The sequence below is a fragment of the Mustelus asterias genome, chromosome 18, assembly GCF_964213995.1.
Source record: "Mustelus asterias chromosome 18, sMusAst1.hap1.1, whole genome shotgun sequence".
Lineage (NCBI taxonomy): Eukaryota > Metazoa > Chordata > Chondrichthyes > Carcharhiniformes > Triakidae > Mustelus > Mustelus asterias.
Window position 1 is genome coordinate 51169565 of NC_135818.1, and position 20717 is coordinate 51190281.

The 20717-nt window shown below is 43.7% G+C and overlaps 1 protein-coding gene across 4 annotated transcripts in view; it reads left to right on the forward strand.

The window, feature by feature from the left end:
* Positions 1–9446: 9446 nt before the first annotated feature.
* ddhd1b (DDHD domain containing 1b) overlaps positions 9447–20717 on the forward strand; it is a 76682-nt gene continuing 65411 nt past the window's right edge. The window contains exon 1 of one of the 4 annotated variants that reach the window (XR_013500034.1): positions 9447–10577. Coding sequence is in view for 3 of the 4 variants with exons in the window: in XM_078233915.1 (XP_078090041.1) it covers positions 10043–10577 (535 nt within the window). In the remaining variant the exon portion in view is untranslated. The remainder of the gene's footprint in view (positions 10578–20717) is intronic. The other 3 variants (XM_078233915.1, XM_078233913.1, XM_078233914.1) reach the window with 3 other exon arrangements.

Genomic DNA, 20717 nt, shown 5'->3' on the forward strand with positions numbered 1-20717 from the left:
TTGATTCTTGATCGGTAAGGGAATTAGGGGTTATGGGGATCAGGCGGGTAAGTGGAACTGATCCACTTCAGATCAGCCATGATCTTATTGAATGGCGGGGCAGGCTCGAGGGGCTAGATGGCCTACTCCTGCTCCTATTTCTTATGTTCTTATGGGCAATAAATGCTGAGTCAGCAACAACCACATCCTGCAAAAGAATTTTAAAAACTCTGGGACCAGTATGATAGCCTCCAACAACCATGCCACCTTCCTTTGTGCTAGGGATGACTCCAACCAGTGGAGAGTTCCCACCCCATCCACCTCTGCCTCCATCCCAAATCTCTGTTTACATTAAGTAGAAGATACTTCATTATGTTTCGAGCCAACATGATAGACTGACAATGATAACTGCTGAGTAAATTAAATAAGCTGTTTTTAAAAAACAATTAATCTGGATTCCAAAAACCGGCAACAGAAAGCACAGATGATGCTTATTAATAATTTGCTTTTCTATCTCTCCAAAGTGAAATCAAGCCCATGTAAGTGATTAAACAGTTAATAGTCAAAGTGTGAAAATTATGTGGAACTGAAACTGAAATCTCAGCAGTGTTTGGAAATGAATTTACAGGACGTACAGTGTCTTTCAGCCGCAGCGACAATGATGCTAAGTTGGAAACCACGCACACCACACTTGCTCAAATTGCAACATCTCCCATCAGCTGACAGATAATAGCTTTGGAGAAAAACATTGGAGCCAATAATGTGCTTCACAAACACTGCATTAGCAGAGCCACAAGTTACGTTTGTCTGAAAATGCAAGATCAACAAATGTGAATATTCTAATAGCACTTAGCGCATGGTGCACCAAGAACCCTCATCTGTCTGGAACAGGATTTCTGGCACCACATTGGACATACTTAGAGTTGTGTTTCTTAAGGATCTCAAAAACTGTTGAAGGATAGTCATAGACCAATTGGGGAAGGATAGTAGTTTCTATGATAGAATAACCCCACTCAAAAATAAGGTATTGATTGTTCGACTACTGTTCTGTGGAAAAGGATCGGGGGGGGGGGGGGGGGGGAAGAGGGGTTGGGTGGTAGATGGGGGGGGTGTTGGCTCAATGGTCAGTGGGAATCAGATTGCTGTCAAAAGCACATGGTTCAATCCTCATTCTGGCAGGTGAGGATTTGGTACCTGCCTCTTTGCTCCACCCGGGTTGGAGGGTTGTGACACTGTGGCTCAGACCTGTCTTTAGGCAGAAAACATGGGAAAAGGAAATACAGAAGTATGCTCTTGTACGGTACGTTTAAAGGTTGCTGTGTGAAGATGCAACCCTGGCACCTGGGCAATGCCCGCTGGGCACCTTGGTACCACCCACCAGGCAGTGCCAGGGGCAGGGCCAATTGCAGGGGGGGGGGGCGCGGGGGGAGAGAGACCCGCTGCCACTCTGCCTGCGATCGATGAGGGAGGGAATGAGAGCCGCAATCAGTCTAGGCGGTGGAGGGGGGCAGCATCTCGGGCGGCGGGCCCCCGCAATTGTGGGGGGAGTGGGAGAGATTACCGGTTGAGGTTGCCTGCAGTAGCAAGGGCCTGACAGCTCTCTCTGTTTGTCCGACCCCTGCTACTGTTAATGTGCATGTGCAGCATCAGAGGTCCACACATTCGCAATGCCTCCCTCTGCAGGCTGGTTGGCCGATTAAGCCCAGCCCACAGCCTCTCCGGCTAGAAACTGACTAGCCCATCATTTCAGAGAAGTGCATAAGATTGGGTGTGAAAACTTACTCAAAAAACGGATCACGAACTCTCCCATTCTCACGCTAGCAGGACACTTAAAAAAAGTCTCGAAAAATTCCGCCTGAAGAGTCAACAGAGGGATACAGACATGTTAAGTTTTTTAAAAATTTAGTCATGGGATGTGGGTTTCGCTGGCTGGGCCTGCATTTATTGCCCATCCCTAATTGTCCTGAACTGGAGTATCTTGCTCAGTCATTTCAGATGCTAGCTACAAGTCAACCATATTATTGAGTCATATTATCATAGAATCCTACAGTGCAGAAGGAGGCCATTTGGCCTATCGGGTCTGCACACAATCCCACCCAGGTCTTATCCCCATAACCCCATGCATTTACCCTAGCTAGTCCCCTGTCACTAAGGGGCAATTTAGCATGGCCAATCCACCTAACCTGCATATCTTTGGACTGTGGGAGGAAACCAGAGCACCCAGACGAAACCCACGCAGACTCGGGGAGAATGTGCAAACTCCACACAGACAGTGACCCAAGCCAGGAATCGAACCCGGGTCCCTGACGCTGTGATGCAGCAGTGCTAACCACTGTGTCACCGTACCACCCATATGTTGGCCAGACCAGGTAAGGATAGCAGATTTCCTTCCCTCAAGGACATTAGTAAACCAGGTGGGTGTTTATGACAATCGACAATGGTTTCATGGTCATCATTAGTCTTTTAATTGCAGATTTTTACCGAATTCAAATTTCAATATCTGTCATGGTGAGATAATGTCCCCAGAACATTACCCTGCATCTCTGGATTATTCGTTCAGTGACAATATCACTCTGCCACTGTCTCCCCCTGAGTGGGCATTAACAGGGGAAATGGAATATAAATGTAGGAAAATGTGAAGTTATGCACTTGGGTAGGAAGAATAAAGGAGCTGAATATTATTAAAATGGCGAAAGACAGCAGAAAGCTGCAGCACAGAGGAATTTGGGAGTCCCTCGTGCATAAATCATAAAAGCTAGCATGCAAGTTCAGCAGGTAATAGGGAAGGCATATGGAACGTTAGCCTTTATTTCAAAGGGAATGGAGTATAATAGGGAAGTCTTGCTAAAACTATACAAGGCACTAGTTGGGCCACACTTGAATACTGTGGTGAACAGTTTTGGTCCCCTTATTTAAGGAAAGATATAGTGGTACTGGAGGCAAATCAGAGAAGGTTCACTAGGTTGATCCTGGGAATGGAGGGATTTTCTTATGAGGAGAGGTGGAGTAGGTTGGGCTTGTACACACTGGAGTTTAGAAGAATGAGAGGCGACCTTAGAGACATATAGAATTCTCAGAAGGCTTGACAGCATAGATGCTGCGTGGTTGTTTCCCATATGTGAAGAGACTAGAACCAGAGGCCATAATCGCAGAGTCAGTGATCAACCATTTAAGACAGAGTTAAGGAGGGATTCCTTCTCAGAAGGTAGTGGACCTGTGGAATTCTTTACCACAAAGGGCTGTGGAGGCCAGGTTAAGTACAAGGCTGAGATAGACAGATTTTATTCAGTAAGGAAATCAAGGTTTATGGGGAGAAGGTGGGAAAGTGGAGTTGAGGATTATCATATCAGGTCAGTCATGATCTCACTCAATGGCAGAGCAGAGACGATGGACTGAATGGCCTACCTCTGCTCCTACATCTTATGATTTTCTCATTTTCCTCACCTTTGGCTGCTGTGCCTTCAGCTACTAAACCTACACATTGGAATCGCCTCTCTAAATCTGCTACCTCTCCACCTCCATTCTTTTCTTAAAATCCATTTAATATCAAACTCCACTAATATCTCCTTCTGCTTAGTATCCTTTTTTTTTATCCTGAGGAAAAGCCAAAGACATTGACCGCTGCTGTTTTTCAATGGATACACCCTCATCTGCTGTAGATAATATTTTGTTTTTATTTTTGATACTGCTTTTATCAAACACATTGGAATATTTTCTGATTAACAAGTATTGTCAATATGAAAGCAAATTTTTGGTCACTGTCGGTGTAGAGTTTGCATGTTCTCCCCGTGTCTGCGTGGGTTTCCTCCGGGTGCTCCAGTTTCCTCCCACAGTCCAAAGGTGTGGGTTAGGTTGATTGGCTATGCTAAATTGCCCCTTAGTGTTCTGCGATGCATAGGTTAGAGGGATTAGTGGGGTAAATGTGTTGTATAGTGGGGGTAAGGCCGAGGTGGGATTTTTGTCGGTGCAGACTCAATGGGGCGAATGGCCTCCTTCCGCACTGTAGGGCTTTTATGATTCTCTTGGGAGAGGTGCTGAACAGCCGTCAATGCCTGCAATAGTTTAATCCATCCCAACATGAACTTAAGGGTTTCTGTCAACATCAGTAATGTTCCATCTATGGAAGGTGGTGGACATGCAGCAAACCATCCGTTTTGGATGACAAGTCTTCATATTGAGCCTCTTTGTTGATGGCTCAAGAAGCCAATCAAGGTTTGACCACAAGTGCCGCATACGAAGTTTCCAAGTGTTGTTGCTTTCAGCATTGGCACCTGTTGCCAAGCCACTACAGCCCGTGGTCAATGTTGTGGCGTACGCCAGCCCAAGGGAAGATTCACCATTTTCTTCTGTTGTCAACTAGAGGCTTCCAAGTGCAATAATCAATATTGTGGGGCCTTATGTCACATTTGCAAGCATCCTTAAAGAGGAGTTTTGGGCATTCCACTGATCATCAGGCCCCAGCTATCTCACCATACAGATAGCCCTTGGGTACACCATCATCATGTGGACATGTCTGAGCCCGTGTGTCATAGGCCCCAGTCTGTTTGGCATGTTCTCCATACTCCTGATCTTTTGCTGCCCTTCAGCTATAGGTCAGACAGCAAAAATCTACAAAAATCAAAACTTGAGAGCAAAGACAAAAATACATCACGCCGTGATCAGAGAATGCTGCACTAGTCACCCACCTGGCAACTCAGCTAGCAAGACTCACGGACTGTTTCTTCCATGTTTGCAACTTGTTCTCCCTGATCATAAACGTCAAGAAAATCGTGGTTGTGGGACAGGTATTGCATTTCACACCAAGACCCAAGTAGAGAGAAAAATGTTCAACTGAAAAGACAACCCCCTTAATTATTTGTGTAAATAAAATAGTGACTCAGCAGCTTCATAATTTATTTTGAAATAAATTATAGATATGATGTAAAACTAAAAATGCAAGAGAAGATAAGGAGGTCAGTTTTAATTTATTCTCTAAAGTTGGTGATTTCCAAATCATACCAAGGCATTTTGCTTTGTGAGTTGGCCCTGAGGCCAGTAACCCGCTTCATAAATCTGTAGCATAGCTGGGCCTGATAACAACACAATGATTGCAAAACAAAAAAGCAGAACCTCCTTTTGTTGAGACTGGACATTCAAGTACTGTCAAACTGAGTGATAATGGAGGGGAGAACTTGAGTGCTGCAACTGCCTCAGATTCAAAACTGACCACACAATGTAATATTGAAACAGATCTTGATACAATGGCAGGTTCGTATTCCAAGAAGATATGTGGAAAAGGAAATTTTTAAAAAAGAGACATATCCTTGGATAGACTACAAGGACGAAAATCCTGGGTGTGAAGTGTGTGTAAATATTGATAACCTATCACTCTTTACATCCAAGGGATTTAGAATTTATGAATTTTGTGCCAGTGTGACTACAATGGATCCACCAAAGTGCATGTTTGAAATCTGAGAAAAAAATTGCAGAACACAAACTGTTGAAAGCTCACATTACTGCATAACATGTTGCTGAAAAAACAAAAACAGTCCTGGAAAAATTTGAGACAATCTGAATTCAAATCTAAAGGCAACTTGTAATTTTCTATTCTGTATATTACTCGGCTCAAAACAACAGACCTCACTCTGGCTTGCTGGAACTCCAAAGCAAAAAATGGTGCTGACATGGGAATTGGGTTGCATCCCTGTTGGTGCTGCAGAAATTAGTCACCACATAGCTACCGAGATGAGGAAGAAACTTTGCCAGTATATCAAAGTAATAAAAAGGGTAAAATTGCAATTCTTATTGCAAAACTACTCCAGCAGTCTACCTGAAGTGTGAAAGTAATAGGAAATATGACTGACACTTCTAGATTTAACTGAACTTTCAAATTAAAAAGTTGATACAATAGTTACGTAACTTCTTGAATGTCTCAAGACATCTGGTTTTGATGACGCCTTCTGAAGTAGCATCTTGTAGCATCTGCTAATGACGAAGCGAGTGTTACACCGGGCACCAAATCAGATGTAGCTAACAGACTCAGTGCAATACCCAGACATTATTATTTGTCAGTCTAAATCATAGATTAGAACTTGCAAAGAGTGATTTGATGACAGAAGTTAGTGGAGTGAACTGTTTCCATTAATTTATGGACAAATTGTACTCTGTGTAGAACAGATCACCTCTCAGAGACAACTTGCAAAATGCACTGCTGAATTAAAACAAATTTCCAAAATAGGCCACATTAAGCGCCTGGTGGGTGGCAAGTTCATTTTGAACACTGTTGGCTGTGCGGCGCATTGGCCAGAATTCTCCCATCCCACCTGTCACTGGAATTTTAGCAGGTGGGTTGCAGAGAACGTGAAACACCATTGATAGTGAGGTGGGAATTTCTGGCTTTTAGACCAGCACAGCCAGAGAGTTCTGCCCATTTTGAACTAGCAACGAAAGACGAAACAAGGTCTGCGCCTGACAGGAAAGCCTACGAGGATCTATTGAAGAGAATTTCTTTGATAGTTTCTCTTAGACTTAGTTGTGATGTATGACACATTACATGAACTCAGCATGTTCCCAGAAACACACAATTGTGCACGCAGACAAACTGATCCTTCACAGCATATACATCTTGTGTGGACTGAAAGAACGACCTGGCACAAGAACCCAAGGCCAAAGTTGCCATCACACAGGGAACATTTTCATTAGAGAGCAACAGTGAGGTTCAGTAGTTTCTTACCCATCTTGCTTTTTAGAAAATCAAATGTTCACAACCATGTCATTGAAAGATTCTCATTTAGCATCTGAAGCCAATCCAGTTAAACATCGCTGATTAACCAATTGCACATTCTTGACCAAGGCTACTTGTTACAAACTCCACTGATATTACATGGGAGAGTGTCCCACCTTGAAACACTGGCTCGTAGTGGTGTATATTTGTTTGGACTAATGTGAGGAGCAATGTACAACCCAATCTTTATGAAAACAATTAATAAAGATTTATTAAAGGTAAGAAGACTATATGCACTCTGACACTTAAGTACATTTAATAATAAAGACTTTTATCTGCTTTATCATCACATGTATTGATATATGTTTCTTGTGCACCATACAAAGTATACTGTTCATAGAGTACATCGGGGCGAAGGAAAGGGGAGGGTGCAGAATGTATGTTACAGTCATAGCCAGGGTGTAGAGAATAAGGTAGGTCATTCAAAAGTCTGATGGCAGCCAGGAAGAACCTGTTCTTGAGTCAGTTGGTACTTGATCTCAGACTTTTATATCTTTTTCCTGACGGAAGAAGGTGGAAGAATGTATGCCCACGGTGCATGGGAACCTTGATTATGCCGGCTGCTTTTCCAAGGCAGCAGGAAGCGTAGACGGAGTCAGTAGATGGGAGGCTGGTTTCGCGATGGATTGGGCTATGTTCACAACTCTTTAGAGTTTCTTGCGATCTTGGTCTGAAATTACCTCTTGCTCCCAAAATATACCCATGTTCCTGAACTCACTAAGACACCCCTTTTCCCAACAACATCCACTTTAATTTAATAAGTCAAATCCAGCTCATAGTTACCACCCAATACAGCTTAAATGACCAGATCTGGGAAACTGTATTTTGCTGGTTCAGCAAATGTATGAAACTCCACCTTTTAGAGGAGAATATCTGCAATCTGCCATGGCTCTAAATGTTGGATGGAACTGGCCTCTCTGAAGGTTTTGGCCTGCCTGGCTATTAGATGGACAGTGGCTTCTGGAGCATTAGCCTGCTTTCTAGTGAGGATGCTTTGATATGCCACCCTGTGGATTTTCTCATTCCTTGCTTTCATAAGTCATCCATTGTATAGATTCACTGATCTCTGATAAACATTTTTTACTGATAGAGCAATTCACTCAAGTTCTCCAGATGCTTGCTAATTTTGTTACTGAGTAAATCACATTTCATTCCTCGCGATGTCTGTTAGTTTTGTACTTGGCTGTTATGTTGTTTTCATCTCAAGTTCAGCTTTAACTTTCCCAAATTCTTAACACAACCAGGTTGTGGAGAATCAGCAATATCTTATCTATAAGCTGTTTAAATTGTCACCTAATTCTATAATACCTGCATTCAGAAAATATGTTGAGGAAGCTGGACAACACAATAGACTCAAAAGACTGCGTTTCTCTCTCTCCACAGATGCTGCCAGACCCGAGTTAATCCAGCATTTTCTGTTATTTACCCCAGGATTTACGACCATTGCTAAATTGTACACAAGCAATTCCAAGCAGCACTGCAGAATGTGAGCAAGGTTTCAGTCATATGAACTTCATTATAACACCATCGCACTCAAGTATTCTCATAAACTGAGTATCACCTCTTGTGTTTGTAAGATTCCATGAGCCACAACACCTCCCCACCACCCCCCCCCCCCCCCCCCTGGGGGAATTGGGATCCAACACCACATGTCACAACCTGGCTGCGATATCACCAATAGGCAGGGAACTCAAGGACAAGATCAGCCTCTTCCTTAAGAAACATGCAACTAGACCTGTTCATAGAATCCCTGCAGTGCAGAAGGAGGCCATTCGGCCCATTGAGTCCACACCAACTTCAATCCCACCCAGCCCCCATCCCTGTAACTTCATGCACCAGTCCCCGCCAGTCCCCCTGACACCAAGGGACAATTTACTATGGCCAATCAACCCAAGCCACACATCTTTGGACTGTGGGAGGAAATCCAAGCAGACACGAGAAGAATGTGCAAACTCCACACAGACAGTGACCCAAGCCAGGAATCGAACCCAGGTTCCTGGCGCTGTGAGGCAACAGTGCTAGCCACTGAACAACCGTGCCACCCCACCTGTTGTGGAAACTATTGTGGTATCATTTTGGTAAGTAAAGTTTTAAACAAGCTTGAATTATATAACTGAACTGTTGCAGAACAAAATTTTAGCTGTGCTAAAAGACCAATGATTCAAAGTACCACATGGTTCAAAATAACATTCCTTCCACCTACCGGCACTAATATTTTTCACGTGAAGTATAATTTTACTCACTTTTGGGGGACTCAAATGATCAATACATAGGGAAAGAATCTCATAGTAGATCTAAAAATGACATAACCAACACATTTTCTTGGAGTTCCAATGTCTCAAAATTGGGCACTTCACCCTTGCATGGAAGGAAGAGATTGTCATTCACCTATCTAGTTGGAGAAGATAATGTGTTGTGCTTGGTCAGTCTGGCTTAATCATGACCAAGAGCAATTTGTGATTCCGAAATGTAGAAGATGGTTCACCAATTTCTAAAGGCAATAATGATGGCCTGGCCGTAAGAATAAAATTGATTCACATCATCTTTCCAGGTAGAGTAATTATAAATAAAGTCTTTAATTTGCAAATGAAATTTTTTAAAGCCAAGAAATAAAATCAAGGATCTATAGTAAGATTTTCAGAAGTTAATTCAGTCAGGTGTACTTATTGTAGGTGGAAATGATCCATCCTCAGGATTGCTCTCACTCACGGAATGTCACAGGCCACTCGGCCCACGCAAGCCGGTCTATCCGAATCCCCTAGGTAACGGGGCCTGGTTCCCAGCAGGCAGCCGGACGGACTCTCGGTCCAGGCGGGAGATCCAACAGAGTCCTGTCTGGGTGTGGTGTGAGCTCCCGGTCCCTGAACTAACGTGGGGAGGCTGAGTCCCGGCCCGGGGAGCCCAGCCCAGCCCGGGGATCCCGGGCCGGCCTGTGTCTGTCTCCAGGGGCTGACGTGCGGCGTTGTGACGCGGGCTGTGGCCGGGGGCCGAGCGGCGGGAAGTGGGGAGAGAGAGAGAGGGACTCGCTGCCGGCAGCACTGTGACAGTTCGAGGCCGAGGAGAGAAGCAGCGTGTCTGAGGAGAGGGTTGGGGGGAGAGAGAGAGCCGCCCACCCGGCAGGGAGCTCACTGAGGCCGGCCGGCTGGCCACCCCACCCCGCTCGGTCCCTCCCTCTCCGCCTGATGAGCGGCGGGAAGGCGGAGTCCGAGTAGGAGCAGCTTCCTAAGGAGCCAGCCTTCCGAGGGCAGGGCAGGCCGGGCTGGACTGGCCGGCGGGCGGGCGGAGAGGCCTGGGCGCAGCATGGAACCGCCGCCACCACCACCCCTGCCGCCGCCTCAGCAGCAAGCGGCGTCGAGCGATGAGAAGCCGCCGTCCACCCGCTCCTCGCCCGGCACCTCACCGCAGCAGCACCGGCGCCGGCGCTCGGGCCGCTTCGGCCTGGAGATGTACCGCTCGCTGAGCGAGGAGACCTTCGACCTGTTCACGGCCGAGTCGGAGGCCTCGCTGCCTTACCTGGAGGGCGAGGAGGCCGACTTCAGCGGCAGCGACACCTCGGTCAACCGCAAGCGGAGCCGCGCCAGCAGCGTCCGGCACCGCTACGACGTGGTGGGGGAGCTGGGCTCCGAGGAGGTCCGCTGGTTTTACAAGGAGGACCGCAAGACCTGGAAACCCTTCATCGGCTACGACTCGCTGCGAATCGAGCTCATGTACCGGGAGTACAGCAAGGCCGTGGCCACCGACTCCAGCCTGGACACCGTCAAGACCGTCTGTGTCCGCGGAGGCCTCTATGAAGTCAACGTGGTGGACAAGGGCTGTTACCCTGTCTATTGGTACCGTGAGTGTCGCTTCTTCCCCTGTCCAAAAACCTGCCTTCCCCCTTGCACAGCGAAGAAAAATCAACAGCTGGGTTAAACAAGACTGACCTGCCTATAAGCTGCCCCTTTGCTTCTGGAAGAGATTTTTTTATTTATTTAGTGTCACAAGTCACTGCAGTGAAGTTACTGTGAAAATCCCCTAGTCACCACACTCCAGCGCCTGTTCGGGTACACTGAGGTAGAATTTAGCACGGCCCGTGCACCTAATCAGCATATCTTTCAGACTGTGTAAGGAAACCAGAGCACCCGGAGGAAACCCACGCAGACACGGGTAGAACGTGCAGACTCCGCACAGGACAGTGACCCAAGCCGGGAATCGAACCCGGGTCCCTGGTGTTGTGAAGCAGCAGCTAACCCACTACTATGGTTCTCAACCATAAACGCACCTGCCCTCCTTTAGAAAACCATTTACTGTTCCAGTTCATACCCCTGATTTCTAAATGTTTTATTTAACATTTTCTGGAGTTTCAATGAACACTGATAAGATGCTGCGTAGAAGCATAACCCTTTTTAAAAATTACCTCTTCAAGCCATTTACTGTTCCATTTCGCAACCCTGATTTCTAGATGTTTTATTGAGGTTCAGAGTTTCAGTTAACACTGATAAGGTGTTGTGTAGAAGCATAACCCTTTTCTTTAAATTACCTCTTCAAGTTATTAATGATGGAGCTCCAAACATAACACACGCAATTTTTAGGTAATACAAAGTTGACGTTAATTATCAGAAATTTATATGGTGCTCCCTCAGTTGTTGGAAGAAACTGCACTTTTGAAGATGGCAACATGGCTTAGTTGAGAGAATCCCAGGGAGCAAGGGTATAATCATCAACAATGTTGCTGTAGCAGAAGTGGGCAACAGTCAACACTCTGGGAATCAGGAGCACAAAGCTGAAGGAGCTCTTCCAGATAGTAAAGCAAAATAGGATTTAAACTTCTACAAGATCTTGCAGTGATTTTGCTGAGCTTTGAGGAATGACAACTGGTCAGTTATGGGGCTAAAAAGCTTAGTTCAGGATCAAATTAAGGTCATGGTTTTGTGCCACATGCTTTAGTCTGAGGGAAGCATGGAAGAGCTGACCAAGTCAGGATCAAAGGTTAGTGGTGATAGGCATCAAAAAGATGGCATGGGAAGACACCTCTTACATTGACAGTGTAGCAACATTGAATCAGTTTTGATAGTGGTGGGCAGTATATATGTCAAAGATGGCTCATTTTGAGTGATGCTGCGGAAAGGTTAATATAAATGATTGATGCGATGCTACCAACAGTGAAGCTCTAGGTATAGTGGAGATGATTGTACAATAACAGAATTTTTAAAATGTTGAAATTTAGGGCTACACTAACTATGTGCAGCTATGAGAGCACAGTATGGTGAAGAACCACCGAAGACAGTTGGTGGAAAAAGTCTTGAATATAGTAGGGAGCATAAGTGTAACAACATGTGCATGACATTAGTGATTTTGACTAAGACAACAACTTGCATTTGCTTAGCACCTTAACAGAATATGGCTCTTCAAGACACTTCACAAATAGATGGAATGAAAGTAGTCTGTGTTGTAGGTGAGAGAGAATTGTTTGGAGATCAGAATATTTATTTAGGTGGCAACAAAGAAAAAGAGAATTGTTTTTAAAAAGCACCTTTCATGGCCTCTAGATGTCTCATAGCACTTTACAACTAATTTAATACTCTTAAAGTGTAGTCATTGTTGTTGTGTAGGTGGAATGAAAATCAACTTGTGTTCAGCAAGATCACACAAATAGTATTTGAATAATTAGAATTTTTAAATGGTGATTGAGGGGTAAATGTTGGCAAGGACATCATAGAGAACTAACTCCCCCACTACTTCTTGAAATAGTGTACTGGAATTTTTTTGTTCCCCCATGAGGAGACAAACAGTAACTTTGTTTAATGTCTCATCCAAAGGTTGATGCTTGCTCAGTGCTACATTGGGGTGTCAGCCTTTACTTTTGTACAAAAGTCACGAAGTGGGACTTAATGCACAACCTTCTGACTCAGACTATTGAAGCATTAAGGAGCATTAAAGCATTAAGAGATTGGAGACGCTAAGCAGGCTTAATTTTTAACTTTGCTGCTTAAATGGTAATCTGATGGTGAAGATCGCTATCTGTTGTGGAACCAGCCCTATTCTCATCCCATTGATTTCGATGGAAACGATAACTGGGCTTTATAATGGGTATATGATTAGTTCTGTGAGTTACTACCCAAGCAGTGAAATTGAATATTAACCCTGCTGTAAGAAGGAAGGGAGAAATTAATGATGCTATGTTTGTGTGAGTAACTAGGAGTTGGATAGGGGGATAGTTGAGAGAGAAAATGGTCTAGACTTTGCTGTTAAAATAATGGTGAATCAATGGTGCTCAATATTAGTTATGTGCAAATAGTGCAGCAACTTCAGGAGGTGGGCAAATGTATGATAAGACTCAAATATCCAAACGTTTCTTGTCTTAGTAATATTACTGCTGCTGGCTTTGCGAAAATGGCATGTCTGCCATTGAGATGCTTTAAATGGTGCACTGTTAATAAACTTGCCACAGAATTAAGTTTTGTCTGTTCCAGTTTAAATACTCTTTTAGTGATGTTGTAAAAGTTAATTACCAATCTGTCTGGCACTGAAAATTGCATTCACAGACTTGGAGTCTTATTCCTTCAGATTTTAATTGTGGAAGATTTTCGAAATGTCATTTGCCTTTTCTCATTCAATCTTCCTCTACCTCTCTTTATTTCTCTTTTTGTATCTGATATTGATTTCGCCCACTTTTAAGTTGCACCTCCTTCCTTGTACAGATAATTTCATAATCTTTCAATTGGTTAACACGATGCACCGTTGCACCACTTGGGTCCCTGATGCCCTGTTACTTCTAGTGCCATTGAAAGCTCACACTTGTGGCAACTTGCCATGCATAGGTGTAAAAACCTAAACAAGGGTATGTCTAACTAATAGCAGATGCAATTAGATTCCAGGTCTATGGAAGTCTGAATTTGACTGCTGGAATCTGAGTACCAATGTGGAAGATCTAGTGTGATGGAGAGGACAGAGGAGGTGGAGGGGCAGAGGATGGTGGCACAGTGATTAATACTGCTGCCTTACAGCACCAGGGACCTGGGTTCGATTCCGGCCTCGGATGACTGCCTGTGTGGAGTTTGCATTTTCTCCTTGTGTCCGTGTGGGTTTCCTCTGGGTGCTCCGGTTTCCTCCCACAGTCCAAAGATGTGCGGGTTAGGTTGATTGGCCATGTTAAATTGCCCCATAGTGTCAGGGGGATTAACAGGATAGATACGTGGGATTACGGGGATAGGGCCTGTGTGGGATTGTTGTCGGTGTAAGCTCAATGGGTCGAAAGGCCTCATTCTGCACTGTAGGGAGGCCATGTGGGTGGTTCTGCTTTTAGAAATAAAGGTACGCAAGCTCCTTACATTTAATGTCAGGGGGTGAAGAACAGTCGGAGGAAGTTGAGGTAGTAATATGAGGACTTTAAGTAGAGGAGGGGTGGTGTTGCTGATTAACTTTGTGAAAATGGATCTGGTGGTGTTAGTCTGCTCTGAAATTGTCCATCAGCCATGGACTACAAAACACGTAGGGGTTCTTTTTAGAAGATCTCTCGTCCCTATATTTTTAGAAATATAGGGATGGGAGGTCATCTGGAATCTATGGAAGAATGGAGATATTAAAGGTAATGGCCAGACATTTATGGGTCCAGTTAAGAGATGTCATTGTCAGGATGAGGGACAGATTAGGGGAGGGCTAGTTAAGGGGACATTTGGAAGGGAATAAACTGGTCATATTTTGCAGATTTGGAAGATTAAGGTGGAGGAATTAAGATGGATAAGAAGTTGAGTGATTTTAGAAAATTGCTCTGGTGGAGATGTTCAAGGTTGCAAGCTCTTGAAATGAAGAAATTGAGGATGGTGGCCAAGGATGTGTTAGTTTATTGTGATGGTGAAGCTGAAGGAGACAGGGCAATGAGAGTTCAAATGAAAATTGAAGATACTAAGCATAAGGTGGTTGAGTTAGGACAGGCGGAGTGTTTAAAAATAAAGTGAAAGGGGTGTTTAAAAAGTGAAATGTCTGAACATAAGTGTACCATGGACATGTGTGAGAGGTCAAGATGGATATAAATTGTATGTTACCTTCAAATTAGTGGTCACGGAATAGCATTTGTTGCTTTAATTAATTGGCATTCTAACAGTATAGAAAAAACTTCAGGATATTTTGTACTTTACTGTAAGTTTAGTATGATTTTTTTCTTAACGTATATCAGTTGTTAGTTACCTTAGCAGCTTTTAACTTGGAAGTAAGGTTTAATAACATTCTGTAAGCTTTGTAAAAAGACACTCCAAATTGTGGGGCAGAGGAGATTACAATTTCTAAATGTATGTGGTGCATATTTATGAGGAGAATGTAGAAATGACAATAAACCATATGTCTCCTCTTGTCACGCACCAGCTGTTTTTAACTGGGCATTGTTACATTAATTGTCTTGCATAACATTTGTTAAAATTAGTAGACAGGTGGATGCAGTGATGCAACTTTGACTTGGAATCATGCTTCAATGATTACATCTGTCAGAAGAAGCTTGCAGTGCTCAAGTAAATAATTGAAACGTATGCATCACAAAAATTTGCTATTGCATAGTATACATGCTGAGTGCAAAGTTAATGTGTTGTCCAGAATGACAGTCAGCTATTTGAAGAGTATGGCACGCTCCAATTCTCCCTGTACAGTAACAATGTTCCTTCTAGGAATTAGATGCATATTGGATAAAGGGGTTTTCTAACAGTTGCCCGTCTGTTAAATTTAAACACGTTACTAACTAAACCAGTTGGCTTTGATGATCTGCCACAACATTTTTAGTAGATAAACTGAAGGCATCTGTGCTGAGAAATTGGAAGTTTTTTCCTTGACTCATTACATTTGAAAATCAGATGTAGAAATTGAATTGAATCCAGTTCTGCCATAGTAATTCCAGTGATGGCACAACAATGACGTTCACCACCTCTGTGGGCACTGGATTGCTGCAACTAAAACCAAAAGGTGATGATAATGCAAATGTAAAAAATTCCACTCTGAAGCATGTAGGTTTTGTGGGCGGTGCCTAATCCAACAAATTGAATCTTCAAGTATAAAAGACCGTTGAAAGCTCAAGCGTAAGTGATATGGGTGCATCATCCTTGCGTTCACAATTTTCCAGTCTTTGCCCTAGCTTGACCATTTCCAGCAGGATGGTGCTGAAAACAAACTTAAACTTGACCCCCAAAGTGGCTGAAATTTAGTCAAATATATTTATAATAAAGTATCAGAGAGAGAGAGAGAGTTCATTTTGTATTTTCTTTTCTCTTGTAAGATTTATCCTTACTCAAGTAGCATTTTTTCTGTCAGAAGCAGAAAGGTATCTGTTCATTCTCTGGTGGGACACAATACTAGCCCTAATGCTTCTCGTACACATTTTGCTTTTGGGCCATTTAGAGAGCAAATAGGGGTGGAAACTGCTGGTACTGGTGAAGTTGTTGCCAGAAGGACTAGGAGTGCACAGCATCTGCACTCGTCCATGCGTGATCACACATCGCCAGCCAATTAGGTTTGAGAAGCACAGCCAATCATGTGACAGGCAGGAAGTCGATGCCCTTACCATTATCTCACGAAGCTCGAAGCACCGATAGCAAATTTAAAGGGCACCCAGACAGGCATTCATTCACTGTCTGAGGGGATTTGTGAACTACTGCCATCCTCTTTCCACTGCCACCTGGATCTGCTCCAACTATCATTGATCACTGGAAATGCTGCTACCTCCTTCCCTTTTTACCCCTTATGCCACCCTCCACCCAATCCCTGGAACTGCCGCCACTCCCCCTCAATCCCTGGAGCTGCTGGCACCGCTTACAAAAGTGACAAGTGTCCAAGCGCAGACAAAGAGTCGCCCCAGGTTTCAGAGATACTTCCCTATAGGTTCTCCTCCAGGCCTTCTGGGAAAGGTAGGCGACCCTGTTTCCAAGGATGGGTGCAGGAGGACCTTCTTCCTGCTCCGAGCACTTTTGACCAATGGGCATGAAGGCTACCTCGCCTGCTGCATGCCATTCTGAAGCAGTTATGAATCTGAAGGCGCATGTTACTCACTTATTGTTTGGAAAGGTACATTTAATTCTGGTAGGATTAACTTTTAATGTGATGCATTACATGGAAACATATTAAAAAGAGGTTCCTGATGCTTGCAGTCAAGAAGCTTAGTATCCGCCAACTTAATTCTGTAGTTTTATCCTGCTGTCGGGAAGCTCACTTTTGGTCTCCTGCACAATTAATTGGGCCTCTGCATTCTCGAAAATGAGATGTGATTTTATGGAAACGTACAGACATACTGAAGAGGCTTGACAGGGTAGAAACTGAGAGATTGTTTTACCTAGTTAGGGAATCTAGAACACTGGTTGTAGGTTGAATGCAACTGCAGCACATCCTGCAGGTTACCAGAAACTGAGCTGGACAAGTCATATCAATACTGTGTGGCTACAAGGTCCTGTCAGAGGCTAGGAATTCTGCAGCGAGTAACTCACCTGACTCCCCAAAGCCTGTCCACCATCTAAAAGGCAAAAGTCAGGAATGTGATGGAATACTGTCCACTTGTCTGGATGGGCGCAGCTCCTCCAACACTGAAGAAGCTTGACACCATCCAGGACAAAGCAGCCGGCTTGATTGGCACCCTTTCCACAAACGTTCATTCCCCTCTACCACTGAACACTGGCAGCAGTGTGTACCATCTACAAGATTCACATAGTAAGGCTCCTTGGGCAGCACCTTCCAAACCCAGGACTTCTAGCATCTAGAAAGACAAAGGGTAGCAGACACATGGGAACACCACCACATGGGAGTTCCTCTGTAAGCCACTCACCATCCTGACTTGGAAATATATCGCCTTTCCATCACTGTTATTTCTCAGAACAAGGATATGGGGAGTGGGCAGGAAGTAGGGCATCATTTGTGATCATATTGAATGGTGGAGCTGGCTTAAGGGGCTGCAGAGTACTTTTTAAAATATTCTTCTGTTGATCGTTGCAAGATTGGTTTTTCAACTTGCTACATGGACTTAAATCTGACCTAGGTATATGTAAGTGTTTTTTGTGGATATCATTCAATTTTTGAGAGTGCATACCCAGTAGAAAATGACCCATAATTTGATGCATTCGTGTGAGGGAATGTAAAGGATGACTGGTGTTTGAAATTAGATTTGGAGTCTGTGTGGGTTGGTGCATGTGTAGGGAAGGAAACAGAGTCTTTGGTTTCAGGAGGTAAAACTCATTGCCTAAGTAGAAAAATAAGATAGTGACGATAATTGGTGGAAATGATTCTTTACGTTTTTGAAATGTTGCTATATGTGTGGTGGTATTAGCAAAGAAAGGTACTGAAAAGAGCATCAAAAGAGGTGCAGTGTTCTGTCATTAAGGTTATAACAGAAGTTGGATGAACCCACTGTATTTAAATAGAGTTCTTTCAGAATGGGCGTAGGGAAGAAAATTCTGATCAGATGTTTCTGTAAATATTCAAATATTCATTAAAAGCACTTTGGATATTATTGTGAACGCATTAACAAGTACAAGTCATCACTATTGGTCTTGCATATATTAATATCTTTTAGCTGTTTGTGAATTATTGGTGTGTCTAATGCAGCAATTGATTTTGCCAAGCTAAGAATTCAGTTTTGATGCCTGGCAAATTGTGGTGGTATTGTTAAAAGGTTTTAGTTCACTCTGCTTAGTTCGCTCCGTATATACTCTAAGCCTATGTGCTATAAAGGGATAGTAGGAATACTATCTGCTGTTCAACAACCATGATCGTGATTCTACTGGCACCAATCTATGTAGCTGCACTGAAATGTCAAGCTACTAAGTCCAGAAAACCTCAGTTTTTGTAAGCCTTATTAGCATACAAAGATCACATACTGGGGATGAAAAGAATAATAAATGATCAGAGGGGGTCAGTACCTAATGTGAAGTACTCCTTTTACACTACTTAAATGGCCAAATGTAGAAGGGTCAGTTAGGCATAAAATGTATGTGCATGAATCATCTGATTATCAAAATGTGCTTGTCTTTCAGTTTGATAAAGCACACATACGTGCAAAAATTTAAAAAGCTTGTATTTTCCTCCAACCCCCATTTCTTAAATAAATATTTATCATGTGGCTGCGTGGGTTTCCTCCTGGTGCTCCAGTTTCCTCCCACAGTACAAAGATGTGCAGGTTAGGTGGATTGACCATGCTAAATTGCCCCTTAGTGTCCAAAGATGTGTAGGTTCGAAGGCTTAGCCATGGCAAATGTGCAGGGTTATGGGGATGGGTGGCTGGAGGCCTGGGTAAAGATGCTCTGTCGGAGAGTCGGTGCAGACTCAATGGGCCAAATGGCCTCCTTCTTTGATTCTAAGGGAGCTTGCTGCTTTGAGAAGGTTTGAAGGGAAACTCTCCGATTGGATTCACATTTGTGTTTCTAAATCTAGTTAATGTATAGACTTCAAAGTTACTATTGATTTGCATTATCAACCTCTGCTGTTATGCTGGAACCTCCCAGATGTGTCATGACCTTCAAAAGGATTTGTTTACTTTGAAATAGGTCCTTGCTGCTTGTTTTGGGAGCTTATTCATATGTTTCTCTGCTGACCATCTGTGCTGCTTGAGGATCATATTTACTTGCCTTTTGCGATGTTTGATCTGTCAAGTTTTAATACTAGTCTTCAACCCTTTGATTTCTTGTACACTCCTCCTGTGATCTAGTTTACAAAATTATAAGTTCTTTTGACTCTTGCCTTTTTCACCTCCCACTCCCAAATGAAACCGTAGCTTTCCGTCTATTCCACATCGGTGCCAAAAATACCAGGGGGGAGTGGGGAAATTATTGGTAATCTTGGAAGTTTCCTGAACACCATCTATTCTGTATTTTTTAAACAATTGGGTGACATGATGACCAGATATTGTGTTGTGGTATTCACAAATTGAGTGCATCTAGGTTTAGCCTAAGTTTTTAACCCTTTCTGGGTATATGGTTGCCATCAGCAAGACCAGTATTTAGTGCCCATTCTTAGTTACCCAGCTTGGGCTACATGTGACTCCAGTCCCATGCTGACATGGTTGTCTCTTAACCTCTGCCAAAGTAGCCTACTGAGCCACTCAATTGTGTCAAACTACTACAGAGTTTCAGAGGGCAGCTCACTATCACCTTCTAGGGGATGGGCAACAACAAATGGTGGCCTTTCTAGTAATTCTTATATCGCAAGAATTGTTTTTCCCTCTCAAATTCCACTCCCATTCTTTATTTTAAAGCAGCATTTGTAGATTAACTTTTCTTGTACCATTTGTTATTTTATATACTTCCTCGTGGATTCATTCAAGTTATGTTATAACCTTGACGACTAAACATTGCACCTTTTAAATGCTCTTTTCACTACTTTTTGGCAAGGTTCACCACAACAGATGGCAGCATTTCAAGAATCACTTCCACCAATCCTCATGAGGTTGCCTTCCCAACACCTCTTTCCCCAATGAAAATCCTAATTTCTCTCATCGTTTTCCATAACTCAGACCCCGGACACTAGGACCTGGATTTTCACTGAGCAGGGTTGACTACGGAGCCCTTTCATAGAATCATAGGAGCCCTGTCAAGGCCATTCAGCCCATTAGATTTGCACCAAATCTTTGACAGAGCATCCCACCCAGGCCATATCCCTGTAATCCGACATATTTTCCCACTAATCCCCCTAACCTACACATCCTGGGGCACTAAGGGGTTATGGTTCATCCACTTAACCTGCTCATCTTTGGACACTATGGGGCAATTTAGCATGGCCAATACACCGAACCTGCACATCTTTGCACCAGGGGAGCAAACCAGAGCACCCAGAGGAAACCCACATAGACATGGAGAGAACGTGCAAACTCCACACACAGTCACTCAAGGCTGGAATTGAACCCGGGTCCCTGGTGCTGAGGCAGCAGTGCTAACCATTGTGCCGCCCATGTGCATGCCCCAATTCCGGGATTTCTGACCCCATTCGTTGGTTATATGACTTCTGGCAGCGCACAGTGGTTAATACTGCTGCATCA